This window comes from Megalobrama amblycephala, linkage group LG12 (genome assembly GCF_018812025.1).
Source record: "Megalobrama amblycephala isolate DHTTF-2021 linkage group LG12, ASM1881202v1, whole genome shotgun sequence".
Classification (NCBI taxonomy): domain Eukaryota; kingdom Metazoa; phylum Chordata; class Actinopteri; order Cypriniformes; family Xenocyprididae; genus Megalobrama; species Megalobrama amblycephala.
The window spans coordinates 29,424,704-29,443,946 of NC_063055.1; the positions used below are offsets into that span (position 1 = coordinate 29,424,704).

The 19,243-nt window shown below is 37.3% G+C and overlaps 1 protein-coding gene across 5 annotated transcripts; it reads right to left on the minus strand.

Moving 5' to 3' along the window:
* Nucleotides 1-5,185: 5,185 nt before the first annotated feature.
* On the minus strand, nt 5,186-19,142 carry fahd2a (fumarylacetoacetate hydrolase domain containing 2A). Of its 5 annotated transcripts, none has more exons than XM_048210471.1 (8): nt 18,950-19,142; nt 17,538-17,739; nt 14,005-14,221; nt 13,676-13,735; nt 12,049-12,211; nt 11,819-11,927; nt 8,265-8,352; nt 5,186-5,356 (listed from the first exon to the last, which is right to left on the minus strand). In XM_048210471.1, exons 1-8 carry the CDS (start codon nt 19,125-19,127, stop codon nt 5,294-5,296), a joined length of 1,080 nt encoding a protein of 359 aa, XP_048066428.1. In that variant the 5' UTR covers nt 19,128-19,142; the 3' UTR covers nt 5,186-5,293. The 5 variants fall into 5 exon arrangements, with proteins under 5 accessions (XP_048066428.1, XP_048066431.1, XP_048066430.1 ...); XM_048210474.1 differs by having other exon boundaries at nt 17,538-17,800; nt 18,950-19,056; XM_048210473.1 differs by having other exon boundaries at nt 17,538-17,800; nt 18,862-19,054.
* Between the last annotated feature and the right edge of the window lie 101 nt (nt 19,143-19,243).

Below are 19,243 nucleotides of genomic sequence, written 5' to 3' on the forward strand. Positions count from 1 at the left end.
ATGCCACAGAGGCACAGGCAGTGTGAGGGGTCACTACACGATCACTCACTGGAAATGACTTTGGCTCTAAATATACCAAATACTTGACAATCTCATATATAAGCACCCGTCCATGCAACAAGAGAGCCATTCTAAATGTACATTAACCCAGGAACATCATTTTTCTGTATCTTAATACTGAGCAACACACGGGTAAGTGGCCTTGAACATGTTAGTTTGAAACAGAAAGACTAACGGACAGCTGCTGCTACTTGAAGTGCTGAATAAGCTCTCTAGAGACACCCAGACAATCGACCCACGGACTCACCACACACACTCAACTATCAATAACACTGACGGCATTAGATGAGTGGGAAAGCAAAAGAATAGGGTGATTAGCAAGAAACAAGATGGGTTGAGAAATAACAGCAGGCTGCTGCACTCAGGGATTCACTTGATTAACACTATGCTCTAAAAATCACTTTCCTTCCTACATTTGTTAAAAAGATTTAAAGTCAGAATGAAAGAGAATCTGTTTTGTAAATGCATCTTATTTTGACTAATTTTCTTCTTTTTTGTGCATCTTTGAGTCTGAAAACCACTGACTTCTCCCTGGTTACATACTGTATGCAGGACTGTATCCAATCTTTTAGTCTGCTTAAACCCCACCTCTTTCTTACAGTCGACTGAAAACTCTTTTTTTTTTTTTTTTGAGTGCAATATCAATCCAATAAATAACTGATGAATTGATCCAAGTCGCCACCCTACATTTTCTTTTCATATTTGATAATCCGTTACACACTCATGTGTGCCACAATATGGTAGAAAAGATCTGTCGCTACTTGCTCATTACCAAGGCTTTAAGATACACTGAAATAATGTATCTTAAACTGGATTCAAACATGGGCTTTCATTCAATTTTGTGTTAGATTTATGGTTCCCACACCTTCTGTCCAGGGGTTTGTGATAGTATTGACGCTATTTTAACTGTATTTAGTAGTGATGGCAAATCATTGTTTTAAGCCGTTAACCCGTTGAGCCGGTTCACACAACAGAACTGAATCAAACTTTAGTCCCGGGTTGATGACGAAGTAACACCAAAGTCCCTATCGAGGAAAGTCTGTTCACTTGGCAGCCATATTTGCAATGCCTCCAGGCAGCTATTTTGGGCATCTAAGTCCAAGTCCCATCTATTTAAATGGGGGAATCCTGAAATCTCAAAAACAGCTTGTCGAACTCACAATTAAATAACATATTTCAAATCGGCAACAAAATAAATGTTGTTTCATCTATCTATTTTTCAGGCTAGACCAGCAAATGCTCATGTGCAGTCCTAAGTCTCAGGTTTCTATGGGAACCGGCGCTTCCAATGGCAGCTGCAGTAATGCAATGACTTTATCAATCAGCGATTGGCTCTTTTATTTAGAAGGCGGGATGTATTCCGCAATATTGCGTGTTGCAGTTTCTCCCATTCAAGTAATAGGAGTGCACAGTCTTTAGGTGCGTCCCAATTCGCATACTTGTGCACAAAATCACTATTGTTCACGGAAAATTCCAAAAAGAAAAAGTGCGCTTTAATTACCCGGATAGCAACCTTCCTAATATTGTGTTGGTCCCCCTTTTGCTGCCAGAACAGCCCTGACCCATCGAGGCATGGACTTTACTAGAATCCTGAAGATATGCTGTGGTATCTGGCACCAAGATGTTAGCAGCAGATCGTTTAAGTCTTGTAAATTGTGAGGTGGGGCCTCCATGGATCTTACTTGTTTGTTAAGCACATCCCACAGATGCTCGAATTAATTGAGATCGGTGAAATTTGCAGGCCAAGTCAGCACCTTAAACTCGTTGTGCTCCTCAAACCATTCCTGGACCATTTTTGCTTTGTGGTAGGGTGCATTATCCTGCCACCAGGGAATACCGTTTCTGTGAAAGGGTGGACATGGTCTGCACCAATGCTTAGGTAGGTGGTATGTGTCAAAGTAACATCCACATGGATGGCAGGACCAAAGGTTTTCCAGCAGAACATTGCCCAAAGCATCACACTGCCTCTGCTGGCTTGTCTTCTTCCCATAGTGCATCCTGGTGCCATGTATTCCCCAGGAAAGTGACGCACACGCACCCGGCCATCCACGTGATGTAGAAGAAAAAACACGATTTATCAGACCAGGCCACCTTCTTCCATTGCTCCATGGTCCATGTGGGTGGACAGGGGTCAGCATGGGCACCCTGACTGGTCTGCAGCTATGCAGCCCCATACGCAACAAACTGTGATGCACTGTGTGTTCTGACACCTTTTTTTAAGAATTTGAGCTACAGTAGCTTGTGAGTTGGAATGGACCACATGGATCAGCCTTCATTCCCCACGTGCATCAGTGAGCCTTGGCCGCCCATTACCCTGTTGCCGGTTCACCACTGTTCCTTCCTTGGACCACTTTTGATAGATACTGACCACTGCAGACCAGGAACACCCCACAAGAGCTGCAGTTTTGGAGATGCTCTGACCCAGTCATCTAGCCATCACAATTTATCCCTTGTCAAACTCGCTCAAATCCTTACGCTTGCCCATTTTTCCTGCTTCCAACACATCAACTTTGAGGACAGAATATTCACTTGCTGCCTAATATATCCCACCCACTAACAGGTGCCATGATGAAGAGATAATCAATGTTATTCACTTCAACTGTCAGTGGTCATAATTACCCCTTTTCCAACAGCACAAACCGGGAGCTAGTTCAGAGCTGGTGCTAGTGCCAGTTCAGAGTTGGTTCAACTGACAAGCCTTCTAAGAACCGGTTTGCCTTTCCACTTGCTAGAGAGCCAGAATAAAGCCAGGTCTTACATCACTGTAATGACTCTAAGCAATGCTAGCGCAGCAGTGGCAAACACAAACACACCAAGCTTGTTCGAGATGCATTGGCTTCTCGCAGACCGATCGTGGCACGACATCAAAGCACCGCGAGAGCGATCGAAAAGTACAAGGAATCGTATTCTCTGCAAATGCTCCTGCGGACCCACGGCACTCCGATGTCACATGCCGATCGGTCCGCGCAGCTCCGATGCATATCAAACAAGCCTTCCATCAGCGATGGCAGATGTTGTGTTACTATTGATGCTTATGGCTTTGTGAACATACATCGCCATCCAAACACGGCAAATCCATTGCGTTCGTGCAGCTTGCCATAATTTGTATAGACGGAGATTACAATCGAGCTGCTATTAGCTCGATTACCTGCTATTTCAAAAATGGCAGTCACAAGTTTATTGTTGGTCAAGTTTACCCCGCCCCAAAGCCCCTGACACAAGTGGTTCTTACTTCTAGACCAGCAATGTTTTGGTGCAACTTATGAACCACTTTTCCTGGTTCAGAGTTGGTGCTTTGGGTGTCGAATGACAAAGAACTGATTTGAAACTGAACCAGCAATCAAACTGCCTTGGTGGAAAATGTTATGCCTGATCAGTGTACATATTTTTTGTAGCATGCATGCTCTTTGCATAGCGCCTAATGAGCTTATAAGTATGTCCAGATGGGTTATTGAACCAAAGAACAGATTTGATATGAATGAATCAAACCTACAGGCAAAGTTGAAAGTCAGCTTTTCAGTCACGTCTAACTCAAAAAGAACCAAACGAGCCGGTTTTAACTATCAATGATTTCAAAGGATAACCCTAGGAAAACTGCCAGAAACGGCTCTTTCGGTTATTTTTAAGACATACTTTTTGATGTGTTAATTTCAAACTGGTTCTTTGGTTCAGTAACCCATCAGGACTAGTTCAATGGCTTATTCGGTGCTGCACAAGGAGCGTGCTGATCAAATATTTTAGAGCTGATCATAACTAGCAAAATAGCAGCAACAACAACAACAATCACTGAAGACTTTTTATGGTTATTTATTTTAATGAATTTTCCAGATTTAATAATCACAATTTTAAAGGTTTTCCATAAGAATCCTGCATTAGTCATCTTAGTTTGAATGACAGTACAATTCAACACACACACACATACACACATAAAAATTGTTTCTGGGAACCAAGCCTATCTATCTCAAGCTGAGAATAGGTGGACAAGAAATGGTGAAAGCTATCGTACACAAGGGCAGTAATGCCCTCTACTGGAAACTAGATTCTGTATCCTGTGCATGAAAAGTTTAACATTTACACGGAATTCATTTCTTTATGAAAAATGTATGTGTGCCTGATTCAGTGATGATAATAAAATTATTTATATATTATACAGTACAGTACAGTCCAAAAGTTTGGGGTCAGTAAGAATTTTTAATGTTTTAAAAGAAGTATCTTCTGCTCACCAAGCCTGCATTTATTTGATTAAAAATACAAACAAAAACAGTAATATTGTGAAATATTATTCCAATTTAAAATCAGCTGTTTTCTTTGTCAATATACAGTAAAGTGTAATTTATTCCTGTGATCAAAGCTGAATTTTCAGCATCATTACTCCAGTCTTCAGTGTCACATGATCCTTCAGAAATCAATTCTAATATGATGATGTGATGCTCAAGAAACATTTATTATTATTATCAATGTTGAAAACGGTTGTGTACAAATTTTTTTTCAAAATTCTTCGATGAATAGAAAGTTCAAAAGAACAGCATTTATTTAAAATAGAATATTTTCTAACATTATAAATTGTCTTTACTGCCACTTTTGATCAGTTTAACTCATCCTTGATGAATAAAAGTATTGATTAATTTTATTTCTATCCCCCAAAAATAAAATTAAAATTCTTACTGACCCCAAACTTTTGAACGGTAGTGTATAATGCTACAAAAGATTTAGATTTCAGACAAATGCTGTTCTTTTGAACTTTCTATTCATCATAGCATCATTAAATAAAAATGTAAATAACTGTTTTCAACATTGATAATAATCATAAATGTTTCCTGAGCAGCAAATCATCATATTAGAATGATTTCTGAAGGATCATGTGACACTGAAGACTGAAGTAATGATGCTGAAAATTCAGCTTTGATCACAGGAATAAATTACACTTTACTGTATATTGACATAGAAAACAGCTGTTTTAAATTGGAATAATATTTCACAATATTACTGTTTTGTTTGTATTTTTAATCAAATAAATGCAGGCTAGGTGAGCAGATGAAACTTCTTTTAAAAACATTAAAAATCTTAGTGGTTCCAAACTTTTGGACTGTACTGTATATAACTTTTTAAGAAGTGGCCCAGAGCATAATGTTTATTTTATTTATTTTCCGCTAAAAAAAACAAAACATTGTTTTATGAAAACATGAAATAATTAGATTCTGCATTGGCACTTTTATCCATGTAGAAGATCTTGTTACACGACTGTGTTCCGTATCGATCCAATCTCATCAATCTGACACTCCACAACATCTCCCCTCTGAAACAGATCATTAAAATTACTTCAATACAATATACTGACCTTCAGTAAATACGTTAATATAATGATATAAATGTTAAAATAATATCTGCTGCCTTAGGGAAAGGATAACACATTTTACTACTCAACACTTGTGAACAATTCATACAAAATTAGCAGCTTTTTTATTTCAGAAAAATAAACCAACTACATCTACTGGGACACAGATTTAATATACATGTTAAATATTAATATATATAATAATTTTGGGGACAGTAGAGTTTCTGTTAACAGCATCTCAGACAATCTAACAATGTAAATGTGATAGTATATTTAAAGCCACTCAAATTAGTCAAATGCAACAGTTTTCCAAAGGAACTAACACTTTTCTGTTGTGTAAATTGGATTTCTAATCACACAAGATTAATGTTAGTCATTTTCTTAACAAGCTCATGTTTGGTGTGAATGACGTGTGGCGTGGCGGCTGCTTTTCTCTTGGGCATGGCGTGCTGCACGCTCAGTGTTTGTACGAATGAAGGATAAAGAAACTTTTTATTCAGGTTGATTTTTAAATGAAGAGTTGCAGCAGCTGCTGTTCTGAAGGTTTGATGTGTTTCTGCAATTACTATTATTAAAGCTAGTGTATTTTTTATTTATTTTTTATTAAATAAAAATGTTAAGGAAAGGGTGCAAAGAAAAGTCCATCTTCCAAACCATCTCTGTACCCAAATATACATTGATAAACCTATAATTATTTTTATATGTTAGAGCTGTCAAGACGGATTTTACGAGATATTGAAAATTTAATTCGGCGCACACGCCACGTCATCCGTACACACGTCATCCGTTGCTCTGGTCATCAGCATGAAGCTTAGGTGTTTGTTGTCACAATGAATGAGGAAAAAATGGGTAATTCAAAATGGCAAAGCACATTTGCTCTGATTTGATGCCTTGTATCATATCTGTGTGCTCTTTTTTCCTCAAACCACATTTATCCGATTTCGAGCAGAGCCGAAGCACAACCAAAAAGGATGTTCTTCCGCAAAACACATGCAATTTAATTTAACTGCCAGAGGCCAAAAATTATAGCCTGGATGCCAGCTGAACTTAGCCCCGCCCACAACATTTTGAGGTCGGGGAGTTCGGTCTGGACTCGATCCGTAGAGGAGTAATTATGCCCGAACAGAAACTGTTCGGACCAATCACATTGTCAGGGCGATGATTGACAGATTATCACCAGAAACGTAATCAGCCACGTCATCAAAGAGCGCTTGGGGAGTTTGATTGACAAGCGATCTAACCAATCAGAACGCCGCATCCGCCATTTTGTCCGACAAAGCAGTCAGGAGTTAGAAGATTAACCTCGGTGGAGTTAAACTTGAAAAATTGTGCATATTGACGTCTTTCCGCGTTTGAAACAACATTCATTCTCATGTTCATTCATGTTTATTTGATGCTATAAATGGACTAGTAGGAAGAGATGATCGGTTCACGAGCCTCTTGAGCTGAGGCGCTACAGCAATCTGTCATGATCATGGTCACAACCCATTAAAGAGCCACAAAACAGTTTTTATTGTTTGAATTTTTTTAATAACTACACAGTTTGAAAGCTGGGACTTTGTTTAATATCATAAGTAACCTGCTCTGTCTCGTCTGTCGATGTGTTGTCAGTTTCCTCTTTGCTCCGCGATGTATTTTCCACTCTGTGTGGCGTGACAGCGCCACGGCTTGTCGGACAAAGCAACAGTAACTAAGGGGGGCGGGTCTTTGCGAAAGGTCAATTAGTTTACAACAATGATGGCTGTTGAAGAACTGAGATGTGTAGATTCTGCCATCGCGTCCGTTATAGAAAATATCGACAGCGCATTAATTTTAAAAAAGGAACAGAGGAACCGCGATCAAGGAAAGATGTCTTTGCTGTCCTTCCTACGGGATTCGGTAAAAGTTTGATTTATCAGCTGGCCCCGATGGTCGCTAAGAAGAGTTCTGTTGACAACTATGCGTCGCTCAACATATGTCACTTACTCTGTAGCTCTGATTGGTTGTAGGTCTATCCAATTGAGGTCTTTCCTGGATCGGTTGAAATACACCCCCATAATCAAAGCCCAATGGAGCAGTATCGGACTCATATTCGAACTAGAATTGAGTATGACCACGTCAGGCTAGCAAAATTATATAGTGTACCTTAAATAATACAATCTACAGTAACTTACATTACAGTAACTACTTTATAAAATATTAGTTGGATATTATATAGAAATTCTAAAAAAATGCCATTGTGTTTTTTCTCTCTGCAAAAACTGTATTTTGAAATTTGAAACCTTTTTTTTTTTTTTTTTCATTTGGTCTGATTTAAGTTAATGCATAAACTAACAAACTAATAATGAGCAATATATGTTTCAAAGCATTTATTAACCTTTGTTAATGTTAATAATGTTCATGTTAGCTTACAGTGCATTAATATTAACAAATAAATTTTAATCTTATGTAGTAAATGTTGACATAAATGTGTACTATGTAACTTTTTACAACTAGGAAAGCCTGGAAGAACAGCTCAAGTAGATGTAAAACAATAAGTCAGAAGAATTGGAATCAATACCAATTAGAAATCTTAAACACTGAAGCCATTGCCTTTTTTTTAACTCTGGTTTTGTGTGAAAGTTGGCATTACGGCAACGTCAATGAGGCCATTACAGCTGGTCTTGTGTTGTTCTGCATTTCAGCTGTTCTCATTGTGTCAGCATCAGTCACACTGTTCTGACTGTTTGAACAGAAGGGAATCAGAGGTTTTGAAATCAGACTTTATCTGTGTAGCAAAACAAAGGTTTCAGGGAAGGCTCTAAACTGGTGTTAACAGCCTGCCAGGTGCAGTGATTGTGGGTTGTGACGTTAACCCAGCAATGTTGAAATATACATTGATTTTCCTCACCTTTAGAAACACAGGTGGATTTCTGAATACTCCCACACCTGGAGGAGTTCCAGTCAAAAACACATCGCCAGGACAAAGAGTCACAAACCTGCAGGAAAAAACAATGAGTCGAGAAGCAAATTTATAATAACTCTTAAAAGTCACAACCTAAAGAATTTTGTCTTTTCTATGGTGGACATTAATTGAATATTCAATAATGATTTAATACATTTGAAATAATTGGATAATAAAAATAATTGAAGCATTACTGATGAAGTACTTAAATTAATAAAATAAATTTAAATAAATGCTTAGCAACAGAAAGATAAAATGTAGACCAGAACAGCCCATAAAACCTTGCATATCACACACAATAAATTATACTGTATATTCACTACTGTTCAAAATTTGAGGTCAGTAAGGGTTTTTTTTTTTCTTTTTAAAGAAATTAGTTTTTATTCAGTGAGTATGCATTAAATTGACCAAAAGTGACATTAAAGACATTTATAATGTTACAAAAGTTTTCTATTTCAAATAAATGACGTTACTGTGAACTAAAGATTCATCAAAGATTCATCAAACAAATTTCACGATTTCTACAAAAATATTATGCTTTCAACACTGATAATAAATGTTTCTTGAGCAGCAAATCATCATATTAAAATTATTTCTGGAGGATCATGTGACACTGAAGACTGAAGTAATGATGCTGAAAATTCAGCTTTGACATCACAGGGATAAATTATATTTTAACAGTTACAACCCCAAATCAGAAAAAGTTGGGACAGTATGGAAAACACAAATAAAAAAAGAAAGTAGTGATTTCTAAATTTACTTTGACTTGTATTTCATTGCAGACAATGTGAACACAAAATATTTAATGTTTTGTCTGGTCAACTTAATTTCATTTGTAAATATACATCATTTCCTGTCATTCAGACCGGCAACACATTCCAAAAAAGGTTGGGACAGGAGCAATTTAGGGCTAGTAATCAGGTAAATTGGTTAAATAATAGGGGTGTGACGAGACGGGTATCTCACGAGACGAGACAAGATTTTTACACACTATTTTTAAGAAATCCTCAATGGCAAAATACATGACTAGAAAAAATATTCTGCAGGTGTATTTGAAATGTTTTAACTAATCATCTTGTAATGAATGTCATTTCAGTTCTACTTTCTGAGTATGAATTATCATATGCAGTAAAAGACAACAATACTCAAGTAATGTAAAAGGTTTTGACACTAATCAACTGACTCACTTCTCTTCTGTATGATTTCAGTCTCTTCAGATCTTACTGTACATGATTTATGAGCTTCTACAACTTTTGACCTCCTAACTGAACTCCTTTCCACAAACTGATCATAGAAATAAAGACAGTATAAATAAAAATGGTAACACTTTACAATAAGGTCTCATTTATTAACATTAATGTATTAACGAACATCAACTAACAATGAGCGATATCTTTGCTACAGTATTTATTAATCTCTGTTTGTTAGTTAATAAAAACATTGTTATTCATTGTTAGTTCATGATAGTTCACAGTGCATTAACTAATGTTAACAAATGAAACCTTACTGTTTGTGCTTAATAAGATTAAGAGAAAACTGTTATTCGTTTTTATGGTAACACTTTACAATAAGTGCAACCATAATCGCACTCTCTTAATATTCAAAGTGCAAATAAGACCAAATTTTTCTTTGATACAGAGCTAAGAGATGGTTACAACTACACTGCCCAGCCTAAAATAGCTTTCATATTGAGAGATATTTGCATAAAAAAAAAAAAAAAGCCGCTTTCAAAATGCGGGGTATTGAAATCGCGTTTGAATGCGCCCTCGCGTTTACTTTCACGATCACGCATAACTCTTTAAATATGGAGCGGCGGCGACCGTTGTCCAACTGAATTAAATGTTTTTTTATTTAAACACAAAGCAAAACGACAGTGGAGGCGTAATGTAAACGAAGCGGTGGCATATTCTTTCCTAATCATCCTAACACTCTGTCATGGCAACAACATCACGAGACTACTTTTCGCCTCAACGAGAAATCTCTTCACATATTAGTCTTGCGAGATCTCGTGCCACGAGATCTCGTCACACCCCTATTAAATAATGTGATTTGAAACAGGTGATGTCAACAGGTGATTGTAATTATGATTTGGTACAAAAGCAGCATCCAAGAAAGGTCTAGTCCTTTAGGAGCAAAGATGGGCCGAGGATCGCCAGTTTGCCAACAAATACATGAGAAAATTATTGAAATGTTTAAAAACAATGTTCCTCAAAGAATGATAGGAAGACATTTGCTTATTTCACCTTCAACAGTGCATAACATAATTAAAAGATTCAAGGAATGTGGAGGAATTTCAGTGCATAAAGGACAAGGACGCAAGCCTAAGCTGAACAACCGTGATCTCCGATCCCTCAGGCGGCACTGCATCAAGAATCGTCATTCATCTAGAAGCGATATCACCACATGGGCTCAGGACTACTTTGGCAAACCTTTGTCAAGTACCACAATACGTAGTTACATTCACAAATGACAGTTAAAACTGTATTGTGCCAAAAGAAAGCCCTATGTTAACAGTGTCCAGAAGCGCCGTTGACTTCTCTGGGCTCGGAGGCATCTGGGATGGACCATCACACAGTGGAAACGTGTACTGTGGTCAGATGAATCAGTATTTTTGGGGAGAAATGGACGCTGTGTGCTCGTGACCAAAGAAGAAAAGGATCATCCAGACTGTTACCAGCAACAAGTACAAAAGCCAGGGTCTGTCATGGTATGGGGTTGTGTCAGTGCCCTTGGCGAAGGTAACTTACACTACTGTGATGGCACCATTAATGCTGAAAAGTACAGAGATTTTGGAACACAATATGCTGCCTTCAAGAAGACATCTTTTCCTGGGACGTTCATGCATATTTCAACAAGATAATGCAAAACCACTTTCTGCACAGTCCTGGCTGCGGAAGAAGAGGATACAGGTACTTGACTGGCCTGCCTGCAGTCCCGACCTGTCTCCAATAGAGAATGTGTGGCACATTTTGAAGCGCAAAATGCGATAACGAAGACCCCGTACTGTCGCCCACCTTAAGACTTGTTTGCAGCAAGAATGGGACAAAATTATACCTGAAACACTTCATTACTTGGTGTCTTCAGTCCCTAAACGTCTTTTAAGTGTTGTGAAAAGGAATGGCAACATTACAAAATGGTAAATGCTTTACTGTTCCAACTTTTTTTGAAATGTGTTGCAAGAACCAAAATAGGAATTTTGTTTTTTTGAAAACAAAAACAATAAAAATCATGAGGAACACATTAAATAATGCGCTGTTGTATTGTCTGCAATGAAATACAAGCCAAAGTAAATTTAGAAATCACTACTTTCTTTTTTTATTTGTGTTTTCCATACTGTCCCAACTTTTTCTGATTTGGGATTGTATTTTAAGTTGTAATATTTCACAATATTACTGTTTTACTGTTTCTGATCAAATAAATGCAGCCTTGGAGAGCATTATGACATTAATAAATTTATAAATATTACATTAAACGTTTAAAACCAGAGTGAGTTTGCTTACTGTGAGACCCAAGCCACCAGCTTCTCGATGTGGAAGATCAATTGATTGGTGTTACTGTCCTGAACTGCGGCCCCATTCACAAGGCAGCGAATACCCAGGTTATGAACATCTGTTTGAACGAGTAGGATTAACTTGATTTAAGACCAGAAATAATATCACAAGTATTAATTCCCAAATATGATTTATGTCCTACTGTTTTCACATTTTTGTATTTTGCACTTTTTAAGTACCTTTCAGTGCTTCAGAAGTGACCAGCGCTGGCCCCAGTGGACAAAACGTGTCAAATGTTTTTCCCAGCAGCCACTGCTTTCCGTTGCGCTTCATCTGCCAATCACGAGCACTTACATCATTCGCAACAGTGAAACCTGCAACATAGGAAAAGGCCTCCTCTTCCTGAGACAGAGACACGTTTATCCGTCATGAATTAGGTTGGGATAATTATTTCTGATAATGCCAATATTAACAGTATATGACGTCCCTGCTAGGAGACTGAATTATACTTGACGCTTTATGTACTTAAAGGGGTGGTTCAATGCGATTTCACTTTTTTAACTTTAGTTAGTGTGTAATGTTGCTGCTTGAGCATAAACAGTATCTGCAAAGTTACAGCGCTGAAAGTTCAATGCAAACGGAGATATTGTCTTTTAAAGTTATGGCCGTTTGGACTACAACAAGCTTCTTCCTGGGTTGGTGACATCATAAACCCTGCAATTAACATAAACCCTGCCCACGGGAATACGCAACAAAATGGGCGAGGCCATGTCGGCATTATGGCATTATGGAAGCGAAAGAGTTGATTACACTGGATGCACGCAGTGCAATGCGCCAAAAGATAATATAACCCATTATAATCAGTGTTATTGTCTACACTGGATGCGTCGCTGAAGACAGCTTCCAGAATCTACACGAGTTCAATGCTGGATTTGCACAAAGGCTATTACTGAAAGATGAAGCAGTTCCCACTTTAAAAGCAGAAGCTGCTGTTTATTGGCCCCAAACTCTAAGTATGTTTTATTGTTTGTACATGTCTTTTAAATGTATAGCTCTGTTGCTATTTATTGGTTGCATCAAGGACGTAAACAAAGACCAACACAGTTTGGCTTTGCTAGCCAGTTAGCTAAATTCTATCGCATACTTCTCCAGCAAATGCAAACAAACACCAACAAACTTCATAGACAAACAGTTGTTCATGCTATAAATAAACGATACCTTTACAAAAATGCTACTACTCAGTCAAGTATTCGGCTACAGTAAAGCTTTAATCAGGGTAAAACAGCAGTAACATTTACAAGTGACATCATATCTAAACACTTTGACACAAGTACAAAAGGAAATGCTAACCATTTAGAAACACCCTTTAAAAACCGTGCTTGCAGAGGTTCTGCTTGACCCTCTTCATCATTACTGCTATCTGGGTCTGATTCGGGCTCAAATTGATATGCCAATATAGACAGCATTATTTACATTTCCACTGAAAGCATACAACTATTGCCCGTAATGGTAAGGGTTGTGGCGTTTCCGTATGACATGCGCTAGATGCTTCAGCGAATCACAATATACTGGGCCAGCTAACTAATCTGAGCCCATTACGTATTTCGGAGGGAGTGGTAGGCTATTACAGAACCAGGAAGTCAATGGGCCATTCAAATGACAATGGAGACAGCGGTGTAGAATTAAGGTAAAATATATGAAAAATCCACCTTTTTTTTTTTGTTTTTTAAACAAAGCATTAAGATCTGCGCCCAATAAACACAATCAAGCCTAGAAAAACAAAAACAAAACAAAAAACACAGTGAACCACCCCTTTAACACTGTCTTTTTTTACATTTAAAAAAAAAGCATGTAATCTTTTACTACCTTAATATGCTTTCCTTTTCGTCCAATCACAAAGGCAAGTTCCACCTCCCAGTCCACTTCCTGTAAATGAGCCATCTCAATGTGAAACTACAGATTACAAGCTCGCATATCAGAGGTAAAACACTAGTATTATTCAACACGTACAAAATCTTCAATATTTACTTTTGAATAAAACAAGATTTTGAAGTTGTATATGGCAAACAAAAAACTGAATGTGCTGACATTACAAGAGTCAGTCTTATAGAGTAGTTATTCTGTACCGAGTGTCGTTGTTGGGTTAATGTGACATAAACTGTCTGTTTGAGACTGTATTAAGTTCCAGAGCTCACCTGACTCTCCTCTGGTAGAATGATGTCATCATAAGGGCCAGTGATGGTGGAGGGGAACTTGCTGAATATGATGGGCTCACTAGGAATCGGGGCGTTTTGCTCCAGGCAGTGGTCCTTATAATTCATACCAACACACACCACCTTCTCTGGGCCGGTCACAGGGGAGAGCAGCCTGATATCTGACCGTGACACCACATGCTGACCACTGGACAAAGCCCTGACAGAGACAGTAATATAAACATGAATAACTTATGTTTTCTACAACCCGAATTCCGGAAATGTTAGGATGTTTTTTAAAAAAAAAAAAAATAATAAAATGAATACTAAAAGACTTTCAGATCACATGAGCCAATATTTTATTCACAATAGAACATAGATAACATAACAAATGTTTAAACTTTACAATTGTATGCACAAAATTAGCTCATTTCAAATTTGATGCCTGCTACAGGTCGCAAAATATTTGGGACAAGGGCATGTTTACCTAGATGTAGCATCTCTTCTTTTCAAAACAGTTTGAAGATGTCTGGGCATTGAGGTTATGAGTTTCTGGAGTTTTGGAGTTTGGCCCCATTCTTGCCTGATGTAGGTTTCCAGCTGCTGAAGAGTTTGTGATCATATTTGACGTATTTTTTGTTTAATGGTGCATCAAATGTTCTCTATAGGTAAAAGATCTGAACTGCAGGCAGGCCAATTCAGCACCCGGACTCTTCTATGACGAAGCTGTGCTGTTGTAATAGCTGCAGTATGCGGTTTTGCATTGTCCTGCTGAAATACACAAGGCTTTCCCTGAAATAGACATCATCTGGAGGAGAGCATATGTTGCTCTAAAATCTTTATATACCTTTCAGCATTCATGGTGCCTTCCAAATCATGCAAGCTGCCCATACTGTGTGCACTTATGCACCCCCATACCATCAGAGATGCTGGCTTTTGAACTGAATGCTGATAACAGGCTGGAAGGTCTCCCTCCTCTTTAGACCGGAGGACTCGGCATCCATGATTTCCAACAAGTATGTCAAATTTGGACTCGTCTGTCCATAAAACACTTTTCCACAGCAGATTGTGTTTACCAACAGTGTTTTCTGGAAGTATTCCTGGGCCCATTTAGTAATTTCATTGACACAATCATGCTGATGAGTGATGCAGTGTCGTCTGAGGGCCCGAAGACCATGGGCATCCAATAAAGGTCTTCGGCCTTGTCCCTTACACACAGAGATTTCTCCAGTTTCTCTGAATGTTTTGATGTTATGCACTGTAGATGATGAGCTTTGCAAAGCCTTTGCCATTTGATGTTGAGAAACATTGTTTTTAAAGTTTTCCACAATCTTTTTACACACTCTTTTACAGATTGGAGAGCCTCTGCCCATCTTTACTTCTGAGAGACTCTGCCTCTCTAAGACATCCCTTTTATAGTTAATCTTCTTACAGACCTGATATCAATTAAAGGTGCCCTAGATTGTTTTTTTTACAAGATGTAATATAAGTCCTAGGTGTCCCCTGAATGTGTCTGTGAAGTTTCAGCTCAAAATACCCCATAGATTTTTTTTAATTAATTTTTTTAACTGCCTATTTTGGGGCATCATTAACTATGCACTGATTTTTTCAGCACGGCCCCTTTAAGAGATGCGCTTCCTCTGCCCCACGAGCTCTCGACTATATATACATCGCATAAACAAAGTTCACACAGCTAATATAACCCTCAAATGGATCTTTACAAGATGTTCGTCATGCATGCTGTATGCATGCTTCGAATTATGTGAGTAAAGTATTTATTTAGATGGTTACGTTTGATTCTGTGTGAGTTTGAGGCTATGATCTGTGGCTAAAGCTAACATTACACACTGTTGGAGAGATTTATAAAGAATGAAGTTGTGTTTATGCATTATACAGACTGCACGTGTTTAAAAATGAAAATAGCGATGACTCTCGTCTCCGTGAATACAGTAAGAAACGATGTTAATTTTAACCACATTTAACAGTATATTAGCAACATGCTAATGAAACATTTAGAAAGACAATTTACAAATATCACTAAAAATATCATGATATCATGGATCATGTCAGTTATTATTGCTCCATCTGCCATTTTTCGCTGTTGTTCTTGCTTCCTTACCTTGTCTGTGCACAGATCCAGCCGTTAATACTGCCTTTCCTTGTCTAATGCGTCGAATGGGCTGGCATTATGCAAATATTGGGGTCATACATATTAATGATCCCGACTGTTACGTAACAGTCGGTGTTATGTTGAGATCCGAGTGTTTTCCGGAAGTCTTTTAAACAAATGAGATTTACATAAGGAGGAGGAAACAATGGGGTTTGAAACTCACTGTATGTCATTTCCATGTACTGAACTCTTGTTATTCAACTATGCCGTGGTAAATTCAAATTCTGATTCTAGGGCACCTTTAACCTAATTAGTTGCTAGATGTTCTCCCAGCTGAATCTTTTCAAAATGTCTTGCTTTTTAAGCCATTTGTTGCCTCCGTGCCAACTTTTTTGAGACCTGTAGCAGGCATTAAATTTGAAATGAGCTCATTTAGTGGATAAAATTTCTGTTTAAACATTCGTTATCTATGTTCTATTGTGAATAAAATATTGGCTCATGTGATCTGAAAGTCTTTTAGTTTTTATTTTATTCCAATTTTAAAAATGTCCCAACATTTCCGGGATTTGGGTTTGTATAACATAAAACGCTCCATACATAATATATATTTGATAACATCTTACCAAATTTACAACTTACCAACATACCAAATTATCTTTTTGGAAAATATTTTCTAAATGTTAATGTAATTTTCTTTTTACAAATATTAAATAATCATAAATATTCAGTTTTTGTGGAGTCACACCACTTGACATTGTATAACTTGTCTTGAACTTAATTTGATCGCTGCTGGGGCAGGAGCTGAAGTTGCTCGAAATCAGCTGCACAAGCTCTGATTACACAGCTGTTTCACGAATGGCCAAATTCACCAAAAGAAGTGTTTCAAATTTATTGACAGAAAATTTGCTTTTATAACAGTAAAAATTAATGTAATCTTAATGTTATATTGTGTTATGTTTATCAAAATAAAACTGATAAAAAAAAAATACATTACTGGTATTTAAATAGTATAGGCTTATGTTGAACTTTATGACACTGTATTAAGCACTACATAAAGTACTGAACAAAAATTGTTTCTGTTGCTTCATGAAAACATCTGAAACACCAGTGTATTTGACAAATATTGCACCTAATCATTTTCACCTATGATAAAGTATGCAAACATCTTGCGAGTGTCACTACGGAAAGCAGAAAGTGTTCGATTTCACCCATCGGTGGCCTAGTATCAGATCTGAGTGTGTGTGTATATATATATATATATATATATATATATATATATATATATATATATATATTATTATTATTATTATTATTATTATTATTTTATTTATTTATTTATTTTTTTAATAAATCAGACAAAATAACTGTCTATTATTTGGCAGGTGACTGTAAAGTATGTGCTCTCTGTTGAGTTTGTGGTTTATACCTCTTAGCACAGTCCATTCCCTTTTGCCCCATTTCTAGAAACTCTCTCATAGTGGAAGGCATGGAGGGGTCGAAAGCTTTCAGATCAATGACCCCCTGACCTTCTGCCTGCTCCACCCCAACTTTGACGCTCCCCTCGCCGCCTCTGTGACAGAACTGGACTAGTCTCATAGCGGCTGAGCTTGCGGTGCCTCTGATGGTGCCTGCGGAGAATACAGCATTGAGTCTCCTCAAACTGAGCTGAGAGATACCCAGAAATCTCATCTATTAAAACAGAGGACAAGAGAGACAGACAGAAGAAAGGACATACAGCAGTGAAAGAGAGAAGTGGACAAACATGCAGGATGACAGGATAAATAATGTGCCCTTCAAGTGGAGTAGGAAATATCGTAATTGCAAGCCATAAATTTGCATTATTGCATTATTCATGTTCCAAGCACATACATTTATTATTATTTAACGAGCAAAGCTGTATTTATGAGGAAATTCAAATAGATCATACACTAACTGTAATGTTTGAAGGGGCGTGTCGATTTAAAACATTGCAGAGGCTCTGATATTTATTATGGATAATATCATATTTTTATCAAAGTTTTTAAATTTTATTTTTACATGCTGTATTTAAATTATTTTTAAAGGTGTGATGTACAGATCAGCTTACTGAAAAGACAACACGTTTGTAAACCTTTATTAAGCCTCTTCAAATAGCAAACAGACATCATGTCTGACATCAGTGCTAAACACAAACGCAATAAAATCCATGCAACATACACTGAACGAGAAAAAATAAATATTAAAACTAAATAAAAACTAATTAATTACCTACAAAATAATAAACACTGAAATATATTAAAGCAAATTATAAATTATGTTAATATATTATGTAATATATATAATGTAATGTGTATATAATGTAATTTTTTTTTTTCTTTAGGGAGTTAAAGCATTACCTTTTTTCCCCAACTGCTTTAAGGAGTAAGAAGTAATTTTAACCAATATTCTTTGTTTATTGTTTACAATATATTCCTTTTGTTTTGTTTTTTTAGGGTCTTATGTTTCAAATTCTGACTTGAAAGCCCGACTCGGAGGTACGAGTTTCCCAGGTGCACCGGAAGGCAGCATAATTTAAGATAAAGACATCAAAGCAGCCCAACCCAAGCTTTAGCAGGTTTTCCGATTATGTAACAATAATAGCCAGCAATAATCAAATTACGTATTGCTTAAGACAACCTATTTATCGCTAGAAATAAGATAGCAAGGCAGTGTAGATTAGAGACCACTTTTCCTTGCTTTCTGTTTCCTGCAGTGCTTCATGATAATCCTACCTGATCTTCGTGCAAAAAAACAGTATGATCGCGCACGTAGAAAAACGATTACAAAAATGATCTGTGTCGGTTTTAATGTGTTACTCACTAAGTTTCAATGTGATTCGACTAAAACTGCACAATCTCTGTACTTTGATACAGGTACAGCTCACGCTCACTCTGTCGTCGCTGTCATGTGACTTGTAGTGGTGTCCGGATTCGTGAAAGAATCGTCTTCTGAGTCGGATCTTTTCATTGTATCGGTTGAACCGGTTCACACGATTCATGAACTCTGGATTTCACTGTGAAGATTTGAAGCGTTCAGAAAAAAAGAAAGAAAAAAAAAATTATGTTCACGAGTCACGACCATACCTCAAAAAGCATACGAAACAAATGTGCTTAT